This window comes from Ovis aries, chromosome 8 (assembly GCF_016772045.2).
Source record: "Ovis aries strain OAR_USU_Benz2616 breed Rambouillet chromosome 8, ARS-UI_Ramb_v3.0, whole genome shotgun sequence".
In the NCBI taxonomy this organism is placed as follows: Eukaryota; Metazoa; Chordata; class Mammalia; order Artiodactyla; family Bovidae; genus Ovis; species Ovis aries.
Window position 1 is genome coordinate 81,162,297 of NC_056061.1, and position 12,234 is coordinate 81,174,530.

General features: G+C 45.6%; 1 protein-coding gene across 11 annotated transcripts in view; it reads left to right on the top strand.

Annotated features, from left to right (window-relative positions):
• Nucleotides 1-315: 315 nt before the first annotated feature.
• ARID1B (AT-rich interaction domain 1B) overlaps nt 316-12,234 on the top strand; it is a 424,945-nt gene continuing 413,026 nt past the window's right edge. For all 11 annotated transcript variants that reach the window (XM_060419862.1, XM_042253667.2, XM_015097501.4 and 8 more), the window contains exon 1: nt 316-2,130. In XM_060419862.1, coding sequence (XP_060275845.1) covers nt 331-2,130 — 1,800 coding nt within the window. In that variant the 5' untranslated portion in view covers nt 316-330. The remainder of the gene's footprint in view (nt 2,131-12,234) is intronic.

The following is a 12,234-nucleotide window of genomic DNA, read 5'->3' on the forward strand; positions in this document are numbered from 1 at the left end:
TCTCAAGCTATGCTGGGCCCGAGCGGCTCAAGTCAGTCGTGTATTTTTACCCATATCCGGGGTAGAGAGGAAAAAGAGAAAAAGTTTCATTTAAACCTGCACTAAAAACTTTCACCCTGAAATCACACAGCGGGAACAGGCCCAGACCGTAAGGCGTAGACCCCCGGTTCGGCTCCGGCGGGGCCCGTGGAGGGAGGGGAGTAAGGAGGGGGCTCGCTCGATTCCCGTCGGGGCGTGTGGATGCGCACAGGAGGGGCCGCAGACTAAAAAGTGGGTTTTATTGTCTCCCCCCGCACCCCCCCCGCCCGGCCTCGCCACGCCGCGGTGATCATGGCCGCGCGAGCAGCAGCAGCAGCGCGGGCGGGCAGCGGCGAGCGGCGGGCGCCCCCCGGGCCGCGGCCGGCGCCCGGGGCCCGGGGCCTGGAGGCGGGGGCGCGCGGCGCGGCGGCACCGGGACCCATGCTGGGGGGCGGCGACGGCAGCGGCCTGAGTAATGTGCACCACCACTCCCTGCACCCCCGTCACGAACTGAACATGGCCCATAACGCGAGCGCCGCGGCCGCGGTCGCCGCCAGCACTAACAGCGCCAAGAGCGGCGGCTCCGAGGCGGAGGGTGGAAGCGCCGCCGCGCTGTCCTCCTCCTCCTCCTCCTCCGCCGCGGCGGCGGCGGCGTCCTCCTCTTCCTCCTCGTCGGGCCCGGGCTCGGCCATGGAGACGGGGCTGCTCCCCAACCACAAACTGAAAACCGTTGGCGAAGCCCCCGCCGCAGCGCCCCACCAGCAGCAGCACCACCACCATCACCACCACCATGCCCACCACCTCCAACACCACCACCACCACCATGCCCACCACCTCCACCACCTCCACCACCACGCACTACAGCAGCAGCTAAACCAGTTCCAGCAGCAGCAGCAGCAACCACAGCAGCAGCAGCAGCAGCACCAACATCCCATTTCCAACAACAACAGCCTCGGCGGCGCGGGCGGCGGCACGCCTCAGCCCGGTGCCGACATGGAGCAGCCGCAACATGGAGGCGCCAAGGACGGTGCCGCCGCGGGCAGCCAGGCCGAGCCCCCGGGCCAGCCGCTGCTGAGCAAGCCGGGCGACGAGGACGACGCGCCGCCCAAGATGGGGGAACCGGCAGGCGGCCGGTTCGAGCAGCCGGGCCTGGGCGCGCAGCAGCCGCCGCCGCCGGTCGCCGTGCCCGGGGGCGGCGGAGGCGGCCCGGCCGCCGTCTCGGAGTTTAATAATTACTATGGCAGCGCTGCCCCAGCTAGCGGCGGCCCCGGTGGCCGCGCTGGGCCTTGCTTTGATCAACATGGCGGACAACAAAGCCCCGGGATGGGGCTGATGCACTCCGCCTCAGCTGCCGCCGGAGCCCCCAACAGCATGGACCCCCTGCAGAACTCCCACGAAGGGTACCCCAACAGCCAGTACAACCATTATCCGGGCTACAGCCGGCCCAGCGCGGGCGGCGGCGGCGGCGGCGGTGGAGGAGGAGGAGGAGGAGGAGGAGGCAGCGGAGGAGGAGGAGGAGGAGGAGGAGCAGGAGGAGCGGGAGCTGTGGCGGCGGCGGCCGCGGCGGCGGCGGCAGCAGCAGCAGCAGGAGGCGGCGGCGGCGGCTATGGGGGCTCGTCCTCGGGGTACGGGGTGCTGAGCTCCCCCCGGCAGCAGGGCGGCGGCATGATGATGGGCCCCGGGGGCGGCGGGGCCGCGAGCCTCAGCAAGGCGGCCGCCGGCGCGGCGGCGGCGGCAGCGGCGGCGGCGGCGACGGGGGGCTTCCAGCGCTTCGCCGGGCAGAACCAGCACCCGTCGGGGGCCACCCCGACCCTCAACCAGCTGCTCACCTCGCCCAGCCCCATGATGAGGAGCTACGGCGGCAGCTACCCGGACTACAGCAGCCCCAGCGCGCCGCCGCCGCCGCCGCCGCCGTCGCAGCCCCAGTCCCAGGCGGCGGCAGCGGCGGCGGGGGCGGCGGCGGGCGGCCAGCAGGCGGCCGCGGGCATGGGCTTGGGCAAGGACATGGGCGCCCAGTACGCCGCTGCCAGCCCGGCCTGGGCGGCCGCGCAACAAAGGAGCCACCCGGCGATGAGCCCCGGCACCCCCGGCCCGACCATGGGCAGATCCCAGGTAACCCCCGCGCCGGCCGGGCCTGCTTCCGCCGCGGCGGCCTCGCCGCGCGCTGCGAGCCCTGTAGTTTCTTTTCTTTCCGCGTTACTTTTTCTGCGTCTTCGGCCCTGGTGGGGGGGTGGTGGTGGTGTGTGTGTGTGAGGCGGAGGTGAGGAGGTGGGGGGGCGAGGCGCCCAAAGCCATTTTAACTCGCGGCTGCCTCGCTCCGAGGCCCGGCGGCGCGCAGGGTCGGAGTGCGCGGCCCGGGGCCCCGGGGGGCGGAAAGGGGGTCCCTCGCCGAGGCCCGGGACGGGCGCCGCGGTGGCCGGTCGCCGAGCGCCCGCCTCGACACCCCCGCCCCGGGCGCCGAGCCGCGCGGCCGGGACCGCGCCACCGGGAAGCCGTGTGGGCGCCGGGGACCGTTCGGGCAGCTTTATTTTATATATTTATTTATTTTTACCACAGAAATGGGCGCTCCGGGCCGGTAGGGTCTGAGGAGAAATAACTGCCCCCCGCTTCTCGGGTAGCGCCCACCATGAGCTCGAACTGAGGAAAGAATGAGGAACTTTGTCCTACCTCAGGCCACACCGCGTTTTTCCCTCTTAGAGCTCACAAGGTGAAGGCAGGAGGAAAAAAAAAAAAAAAAAAGGTTAGCTTTGTGGCAGCCGAGCGTGTGTTTCGTAGTTGTGCCCAGGCATTCGGCGATATTCGACGCGGGCTTCGAGTTTTGAGCGTTTAGTAGCCAAAAAGAGTACCCACGTCTTAGAACGATGGGGAGGAAAACGACCCTAAAATATATCGATTCATTCCCAAGAATAAGCCGGGGAAATCCATTATTTGGCTTGCAGGCTGCTTGAAAGGAGTCACCTTCAACGGATAGGCTGCGTTAAAGGAACACATTCCGGTTAAACTGAACTTATTTGGATCGTGGGTTAGGCGTACGTTTTTAGTCAGCGAACCCAGGGAGGGAGCAGACCAGTGAAAATGGATCTTTTTGAATCAGATTTATTTGGATTTTTAATTTCCTGTCCCCCCCCAAGTCCTGCAGCGTTATTAGGAAGAGTCCTGCACTCTTGCTGTTTCTCGCTCGGAGGCTGAGCCTAAAGACTGACTTGATCTCCTTTGCAAGGTTTGGAATTTGAATTGTGGAGGTAAACTGGCTGTAATAGTCTCCAGACAGCTGCCTCTGAGTTGACATCTAATCTGCCATCTGATTGGCTCCCCTCTCACCATTGGGCATTTAGCACTGCTGATGTAAATAGAAGTGCTGAGCAGTACAGTCACAAAAATTCTTGCCACAAATAATAACTGAGCTCTATTACATGCAGATGTAAGGTGAAATATTATTTAAAGCTTAAATTATTATGAATCACAGTTACTAATAAGAGGATTAAATACCTAAAAACATCACACTGGTGTCCAGTATTGGGCAGTTAGAAAATTCAGCTGTTTGACAGTCTCAGCATGGCCATTACATATCTCATTCGCTATAATTGTAGGGTGAGGATATGGCAATTGAAAAAAAATTAAACCAAGAATTTTACCAATTTCTGGATTTTGGAAAGCTTTTATAAAATAACCCTTTATGGATTAAACCATGAAAAAATTGGAATTATGTCATCACATGTAGTTTAATATAAAATTAAAACTTGTAACATTAAAAATGTCATGATTCTGATAGCCAGTGGTATATTTCAGTAATACTTAATTCGCTTTATAACAAGATTAAAACTATGTTTCTGGTAAGTTGTGCTTTAAAATTCTGATCGTTTTTAGAAGTTAGTGGATGAGGAGTTTCAGTTAGAATTGGATGTGATGTTTAAGAAAACATGAAGTGGGGAAACTATAATAATTTCTGCAGACAACAGTTAAAAGGGAAGAAATGGACCTTCTTGTGAAATTTTAAAAATTATTTTATATTTGCTTCTGATTTGGAAGCAAATGCCTCAGAAATCTTTTCCCCCCTTTGATTGTTTTGCTAGATTAGGTTATGTGAGCCTTATTTGAACTGCTTACACAATGTTTTAGGGAAACTATATTACATGCAAATTGTGCTGGGCTTCTTCCAAATAGTTTTTCTTTCATGGACATTAGAATTTTTAAAACTTTTTTAACATTAAAATATGTTAAAAAGGAATAATGGTGGCTGTAATATCTGTTTTTACTTAGCTCATTTGCTTTAGGAAGGTGTATTTTAATAATAACCTTATTTTAGATGAGAGACTTGTCAGAATGTATGCAGTACTGAATTTTTAACAGATAATCATGTGAATCCCGGGCTGAGGACGTTGGGAGTCCACTCCTTTCTAATCTTCAGTTAGTAGAGTTTTAGAGTTAATGATAATACATTTTCCTATTCTTCATAGAAAACTGGGGATTCTGATTTTTTTGATTTGGATAGGTAAAAACATAGGAAGACTTTGTGTAAATAAACCCACGTAATTAATTTTGAAAAGATTTGCTTTGTCAGCTTCCTTTTAAAGGGACAGTTTAGAATTCACATCTCTCTAAGCCAGTAACGAGGATGATAGAGGCAGATGTAGGTCGGTGTTACTTTACGGTGTTTCTTCATAATGGTACCAATCATTTTAAGTATTTTGTTTTCTTGGAATGAGAGTGAATCCTTTATGTCCTCAGTATGACCCTTAGGAATAGCTTTTTTGTTTTTAAGGGGGGAGGAAAACTGCCGGGCATATGACCTAGATTCACTGATTTCTTGTAGGTACTATACCGTATAACATGTGGAATGTGTTTTTGGTATTTTTTCTTTTTGGAAGGCTGCTATTCTTTTGTATTTGTTATGACAGTTATACTAAGGACCAGTTGTTTGTCCAAAACATTAGATTACTATGTAACTATAGGCCATGGGATACTATTACATTTTCTCATGGCTTTAGCACGGTTAGTTTCATTTTTGATTTTAGGAATGGTTTACATTGGGTGGCAAATGTTTTTGTAATTGAGAACAAAACGGGTGTATATTGTAATGGGAGGGTCTTTTTAAAAAGTGGAATAAGGCATTTTACAATATACTTAGTGGGTTTTGTGAGATAAAGTATTCAGATAAAGCAATCTCAAAAGGAATACTGAGGTCTGCTCACATATCTAAGATTTTGGGATGTTCATATTTGTGCTGAATTTCATTAGTGCTATTTTAACTTTAATTTTATAGAATGTAATACAACATAATTTTTAAAAAAGCCTTATTTACCATTAAAAGAAAACTGATTAGCTGATTTAAAAGCAGTAAGGTTTGTAAGTAATGAGACTTACAGGCTGGTTCCTGATTACCTTAAAATTTGTATAAGATACATTATAACACTCCCACTTTCCCACTCAGTACACTGTTATACTATATGATATGTTAACTCTTGTAAAGAAGTATTTGTGGACTAAATTGATATATTTGCTGAGCTATGACTGGCCAGCTGCCCCATCGTTAAGAGGAGGTGGAATTGGCAACTGTGGTTCATTTAAAAAACAAAGAAAATACGATGAAAAATGTCAACTGTTTTCTGTTTTTCTGGGTTATCTGAAATGAAATTGTGCATGGCCTAAAATTGTTTTCATTGGGGATCCTGATTTCTGTGTACTTTTGGCATTTTTTTTTTTTTTTAAGGCAACTACTCTGTAAGACAGCTGTCACTTAAATTTATGTTTATATTAACACAAAATCAATACATATTTTCCAGGGAACAACATATTCTTACCTTGCATCTGTAATAAGCCCTAATCCCTCATTTTTCTTTGGTTTTGTTTTTTTATCTATATTCAGGAATGAATTTTTGGCAAAGCTTTTTATACTCATTCCATTTTTCCCATGTCATGTTGTATCAGAAGCATCTGAATTGTGTTGTGGATATGGAAATATTCCAAATCACACCTAGACACTTGTACTAATGAACTACCTTTTAACTACCATTTTCTTTCATTAAAACTGTAAGAATAACATCTTCACTCTGGCATAAAAATATATTAATTCTGGCTTGAGAACCGATTTAAAAAATGTAAGACAGTGTAGAGGAAGTCTCTTAATATACAACCCATTTGGTAGTTTTATTAGACATAGACACATTTTAAAGAAAACAGATGTAACAGAGGGTGGTTGAATTTTCAGGTCTACATGAATGGACTTTATTACTTTATAATTTGGAGCTGGGTGTATCTGAATAAAAAAAAGAATTCTGATGTAATAGGAACTTAACTTACTTCCCTAAGATAAATACCAGTGTGACAGGCAAACCAAAAAGATGATCATTTTGTTTATTTAACCCTGTTCTCTCCTAGCAAGAAAGTAGTTTCATTTAAAAAAAAATTTTTTTGGGGGGGGGGCTGGTTTCTATAAAATTTTGCAGCTTATTTTGAAGACTAACTTGGAGATATAAATTTTGGGCGTGTTGGCATAGGAAACTGTTAGCTTTTTTCCTCGTGTCCTGAGTGGAGAGGTTTTTCTTCCTTCTCTGCAGGAGCTTGACACTGCTCACTTAATTGATCTGTGTGCTTTGATCCATATTTGAGGAAGGGGAACTAGTATTTCACTTGTGTCACTTTCATTTTGGGCTGTGTGTAGATATATAAATTTGAGTCTTAAATATTTGTGTTTGAAAGAACTCTTGTGTGTTTCTTAAAACAACAGATTCATGGAGGCTCAGAATGAGTATTAATAAAACTCAAGTTCCATTAATTTTGGGGGTAATATATAGATTTTCAAAATGGATATTACAACAACTTATGACATTTTACAATCCTCTTTTTACTTGAGGGCCATATCCCTGTCCTTGGCCTTTTGGGAATTGGGTAGTTTTTGAACACGTGCCTTTTTAGAGGGGTCTTTCTTTATCAGGAGATCACTGTGGGCGTGTAAAGGAGAGCTGCGTTCTTGCTTTGTGTGCATGCTAGAGGCTGAGGAGTCCCAAGTCCTTGTTTCCCGGGGTGTGGAGTTGGGGAGCAACCAGGCAAAACTGCTCATCCACCAGGGGCGTATTTATGTGGGTGTAGATCTGTTACACAGTATTGCTTTTTCCAGTTTGGAGGCTGTTTATATAAGACTTGAGCGGCCTTTTTTGGTTTAATTGAGTGGTTGAGTGAATTAATTTTGACCTAAAATGTTTTTTATATGTTTGTGACTTTTTCTCTTAGAAATTTGCCTAAAATGACTTAGGTATAATTACCTAAATATTGTTAAGCATCCACTTATTTTGCCGTATGCCACTGGAATGAATGAAATTGTTGATACAGGTATACTGTAGTTTTAACGATTCATGTTAATTGAGTGCCGTGAAGTGAAAGTTGCTCAGTCATATCAGACAAGACCCCATGGACTATCCAGTCCGTGGAATTCTCCCGGCCAGAATACTAGAGTGGGCAGCTGTTCCCTTCTCCAGGAGATCTTCCCAACCCAGGGATTGAACCCTGGTCTCCCGCATTGTAGGCAGATTCTTTACCAGCTGAGCCACCAGGGAAACCCCTAATTAAACTCACTAACTGAGTGAGTGAGTTTATCAAAGTAAAATATGTGTTTTCACAGTAAGTTTTCAACAAATATGTTCTATTTTCAAAGTCTTTAACTCCGAGTAATTCTAAGGAAACGGTTTCCTTGTATTTACTTAGTTGAATAGGATCCAGAAATCAGTTTTTTAAACCTACTTCTGAATAGATCAATGCCAAGGTAAAAAGGTCCATATAGTCAAGGCTATGGCCTTCCCGGTGGTCACGTCCTGCTGTGAGCGCTGGATAGTAAGGAAGGTGGAGTGCCAAAGAATCGATGCCTTCAAACTGTGGTGCTGGAGAGGACTCCTGAGAGTCCCTGGGGCAGCAAGGAGGGCAAATTAGTCAGTCTTAAGAGAAATCAACTCTGAATAGTCGATGAAAGGAGTGATGCTGAAGCTGAAACTCCAGTGTTTTGGTCATCTGATATGAACAGCTGGTTCATTGATAGAGTCCCTGATGCTGGGAAAGATTGAGGGCAGAAGGAGAAGGGGGCATCAGATGATATGGCTGGATGGCATCACGGATGCAGTGGGCCTGAGCTTCGGGAGATGTTGAGGGATAGGGAGGCATGTTGTGCTGCAGTCCATGGGGTTGCAAAGAGTAGGACATGACTAGGCGACTGAACAACAACAACAAGGATATTAGGCTATGGAGTCCAGTAGGTGAACTGATGATGAAACTGATCTGTTTCTTGATTGGTATTCATTGCTAGGAAAGAGACTAAAGCCGTAAAATCTTGAGCATATCTCATCTATCCATAGATTTTCTTATTTTTGGTAGGATGGCAGCAAAATCTGGAGTAGATCTATCACAGCAAGGCAGTTCTTTTGAACTGAAGTTTTGGAGAAGGCAGTGGCACCCCACCTCAGTACTCTTGCTTGGAAAATCCCATGGATGGAGGAGCCTGGTGGGCCGCAGTCCATGGGGTCGCTAAGAGTCGGACACGACTGAAGCGACTTAGCAGCAGCAGCAGCAGCATGGAGTAGGTTTGGCCTCTGTTACCTCCATTCTGTTAAGATGCGCTTCTCTGTCTCCTTGGGCCTTGATAAATGATGAAATTTGAGAATCAGAGTAGAAGTTATTCCTTATTAAGTGACTCTAGAAGGGAAGCTATATTTGATGAAATCCAGGAGAAAATTCTAGACCACTTTTTTTTCTAAATATGGGATGCTAAAAAAGTTATATATGTGTGTATTTTTTGGTTGTGGCAGAATGTACATTACATAAAATTTGCCACTTTAGGGTACAGTTCAGTGGCGTTAAGTACATTCACATTGTTGTGCAACCATTGCTCCATCTATTTCCAGGATATTTTCATCCTCCTAAATGAATAAATAGTTTTCTTGTCAAAATTTAAAATTGTTAGCTATTAACATGTAAATAAAATAAGCTTTTTTTTATAACCGTTAAGCTTGCTACTTCATAGTTTATGAGTAAATCCTCCCTCCAAGGAACAGTAATGGTGTTTTTGGTTTGTTTTTAGTCCATTGCTTGTAATTCTAACTTTAGTGTAATCGTCCCAGTTTTTGTCAGTTTGGAAATGTGCATTGTGTTCGTTAGTTGTTTCATTGTCAGTTATGGTGTTAAAAGCTGAAAAGCAACTTTTCGAAGCCTTTCTGTTTAAAGGTTTGAGGTACTTTGTTGGAAGAAATCTGGGACTTTGGGGAATGATATGGAAATGAACTGTTAGCATGATCATTTTCCCCTCATTTCTCTTCATCTTTTGCATTTTTAGCCTCTTTTATAAATTACTGGTTTTATCTTTCCGTTATTAGTGGAGATCACTTATAATAATAATTTTTGTAAAAAGTGTATTTTATGTTTTAAGGCATCTCACCCCCTAACCCGGAGCAAGCCACCAAACCACATGCCTGTTTTCACAGTGTTCTGTGCCCCAGGTTTGTGCATACCTCATGTTTTTATCATCCTCTGCAAAACTGCAGAAAGTCTTGGTAGGTGGAAAAATTCCTAAATTAAGATGATTGGCCTTTTGATGAAATGTTCGAGGCAGCTGCAAAGGGATCTTTCTTGGGCCCTGGTTAGTCTTTCTCATGTACAGGCTCTGTGTGTGTAAAATATTGGCATTGTGTTTCAGTTACTGTTGATGCTGATGTGTGGTCATGTCTTTATACGATCAGTGATGTACTTTAACCCCAGATTCTCCAGAGGGCACAGAGAAAATGAACTGTGGTTTAAGAGCTCGTACCGGCAGCAACAATTACTTCTCAAGGTGTAAACATTTAGCATTTGTGTATGATGTGAGGTGTACATCAGGTAAATACCTACCCTATACTATCAACTGGGAAATATTTATTTCACCCACCTTCTTAATCAGCCGTGTGCCAGCCGCAGGGCGTAGCCAGGCCGTGGGGCTCACTCCTGCTCCTGTGCGCAGCTCAGGCCAGAGACATACTGCCAGAGCCTGCTCCCGCTGTACCTGGCCTTGGTAGCTTTGGCATCTCGTTGACTTAGAACCGGCTCATTTAAAGTGTGCAAAGAGCAACCATGTGGGTCAGCAGTCTGTCGGCCTGCCTTTTTTGGGTGTGGGAGTGGATTTTGGCAAAACAAATAATTGTAGATTGTTGTGATAGAGTCGATGTGGGCTAGTGACTCTTCCATTTCTACCAATCAATTGTTGGCTTGGTGCCAGAGCAAAATAAGGATCCACTACAGAGAATAATAACTAGAAGAAGAGGATCACTTTGAAATTTACATAGAGAGGTTCTTCTTTTTCTCAGTTTTCTACATTATATGGGCTCTTGGGGAAAAAAGTTAAAACAGTCTGCTCAGATTTAGGAAGATACTTAGATTGCTAGAGTATTTTTGGTAACTGTTTAGATAATGTATGCTGGCTGAGGAGTAAATTCAGCTACTGCTTCTGGGTCCTGAAATAAACCTCAGAAAGCAAAGCATTGATGGTTAGTGGAGGATGCTTCAGAATTCTTAGTATCTCCTGTTTCTTTTTGTGATGAGCATCTCAGAAGTGAACCGCTCATAATACTTAAGAGTCTAATTTTTGGAAATTGTTGGTAATTCTGAAATTTGTCTAGAATTTGGCATATAATTTCTGAAATTTTAAGAGCGGATTTTAAGATTCAGGGACCATATGTTTATGCATGAGAGTAACTTACTGATCGTATTTTTTTTTAATAATAAATTTGCTTCACCCAGTGAATTATTACTGACGTTGGAAACAGAAAGGGAAAACATGGCCACTGCTGAGCAAATATCTTTATTAAGGGCTAATTTCTGAGGGAACTGATGTGTTTGAATATTAGTTTGTTTCTTGTGATGATGAGGGTTTATGAGAATATAAATGTATCACAAGCTGTCCCGATGTAAGGGAAGGGTCGTGGGCTTGGAGTTGGTCAGACCTCGGATTCTTCTGGAGGCTTCAGTGCTCATTTTCTCGGAGATCTGACAGGACTCAGTTTTCCTTCTTGCACTATGGCCTGCTGGGCGGGGTGACCACCGAGAGCATAGCCATCAGTCCTGTAGCATCTTTAAGTGGCACCTCTTGTCTACCCGCGGCTGTAGAAAAGGGGGCCCTCGATCTTGTTCTCTGCCTGGCCCTGCTGCACTTCAGAGTGCGGTTGAGGACAAGCCTTTGCCTCCATCAGTTAATGACCCCTAGTCCCTTCCAGCTGTAAAACCCTGTGACGCTTTGAAATATTTTTAAAAGAATATACTGCCTAATCAGTTATGCACCACTGAATATCTTATTAAACTACACTAGATCCCAGACATGTTCAGAGACTATCAACTGAGCCCAGTGCAAATATACAGATTTTGTGAATTCCAGAGTAATTTCCCTCACAAAATGTAGTTATGTGCTGATTGGACTCTTGTAAACGGTTACGTGAAACTGCTTTTGGTTTGCTGGTAGAGCCCAGGGGAGACCGACGCCTTTAAACCACGCCACTGGCCCCTTCGATAGTCATCCTATGTATTAGGAATTTCTGTTCTCTGGCCAAGAGTCACTTCTTTTTCTTCTGCCTCTTAGGCCTTTCCACTTTAATGGTCTGCAGAAAAGACTGTCTCTCTAGCGGAAGTACTTTTTTGCAAAGGAACAAAGTTTCAAAAATTTAAAATTAGCTTCTCTGATGGTCTGAGTGGTAAGCTTTGGTCTCTCATTAGTTAAGTAACTTGCTTCTGTATCTGCTTCAACTTCACTTCAGATTTCACGGTTCAGATTTGGTCCTTAGCCAGATTATAATTTACGTATCATGGAAGTTTAGGACTGCCCTCAAAGAATCAAAATCGGGAATGTAAAATCTGAGAATGCCAAGGGACTGCCTCAAATATGCAGAGAAGAGCAATTTTTCTTTTTTATGCTGAGATTTTTAAAAGTACCAGGGACAAAATTTAATTCTATTATGAACAAATACTTACCAAGCACCACTTGGTGCTTAAGATACAAAGAGTAAATATAACATATGATCTGTAATTTTCCCTGGTGAATTATCAGAAACCCCTAGCGTCTTACAAAGTGGAAATTAAAATGAATGGCTACATTATTCTTCTGCAGTTCTCTGCAGAAAGACTATATCTGTCAGGATGTATCATCTTATTTGAAGAGTAGATGATAATGTATCCAAATGGAAAATTTCCTGTTGAGTGTGTTATTATACATTT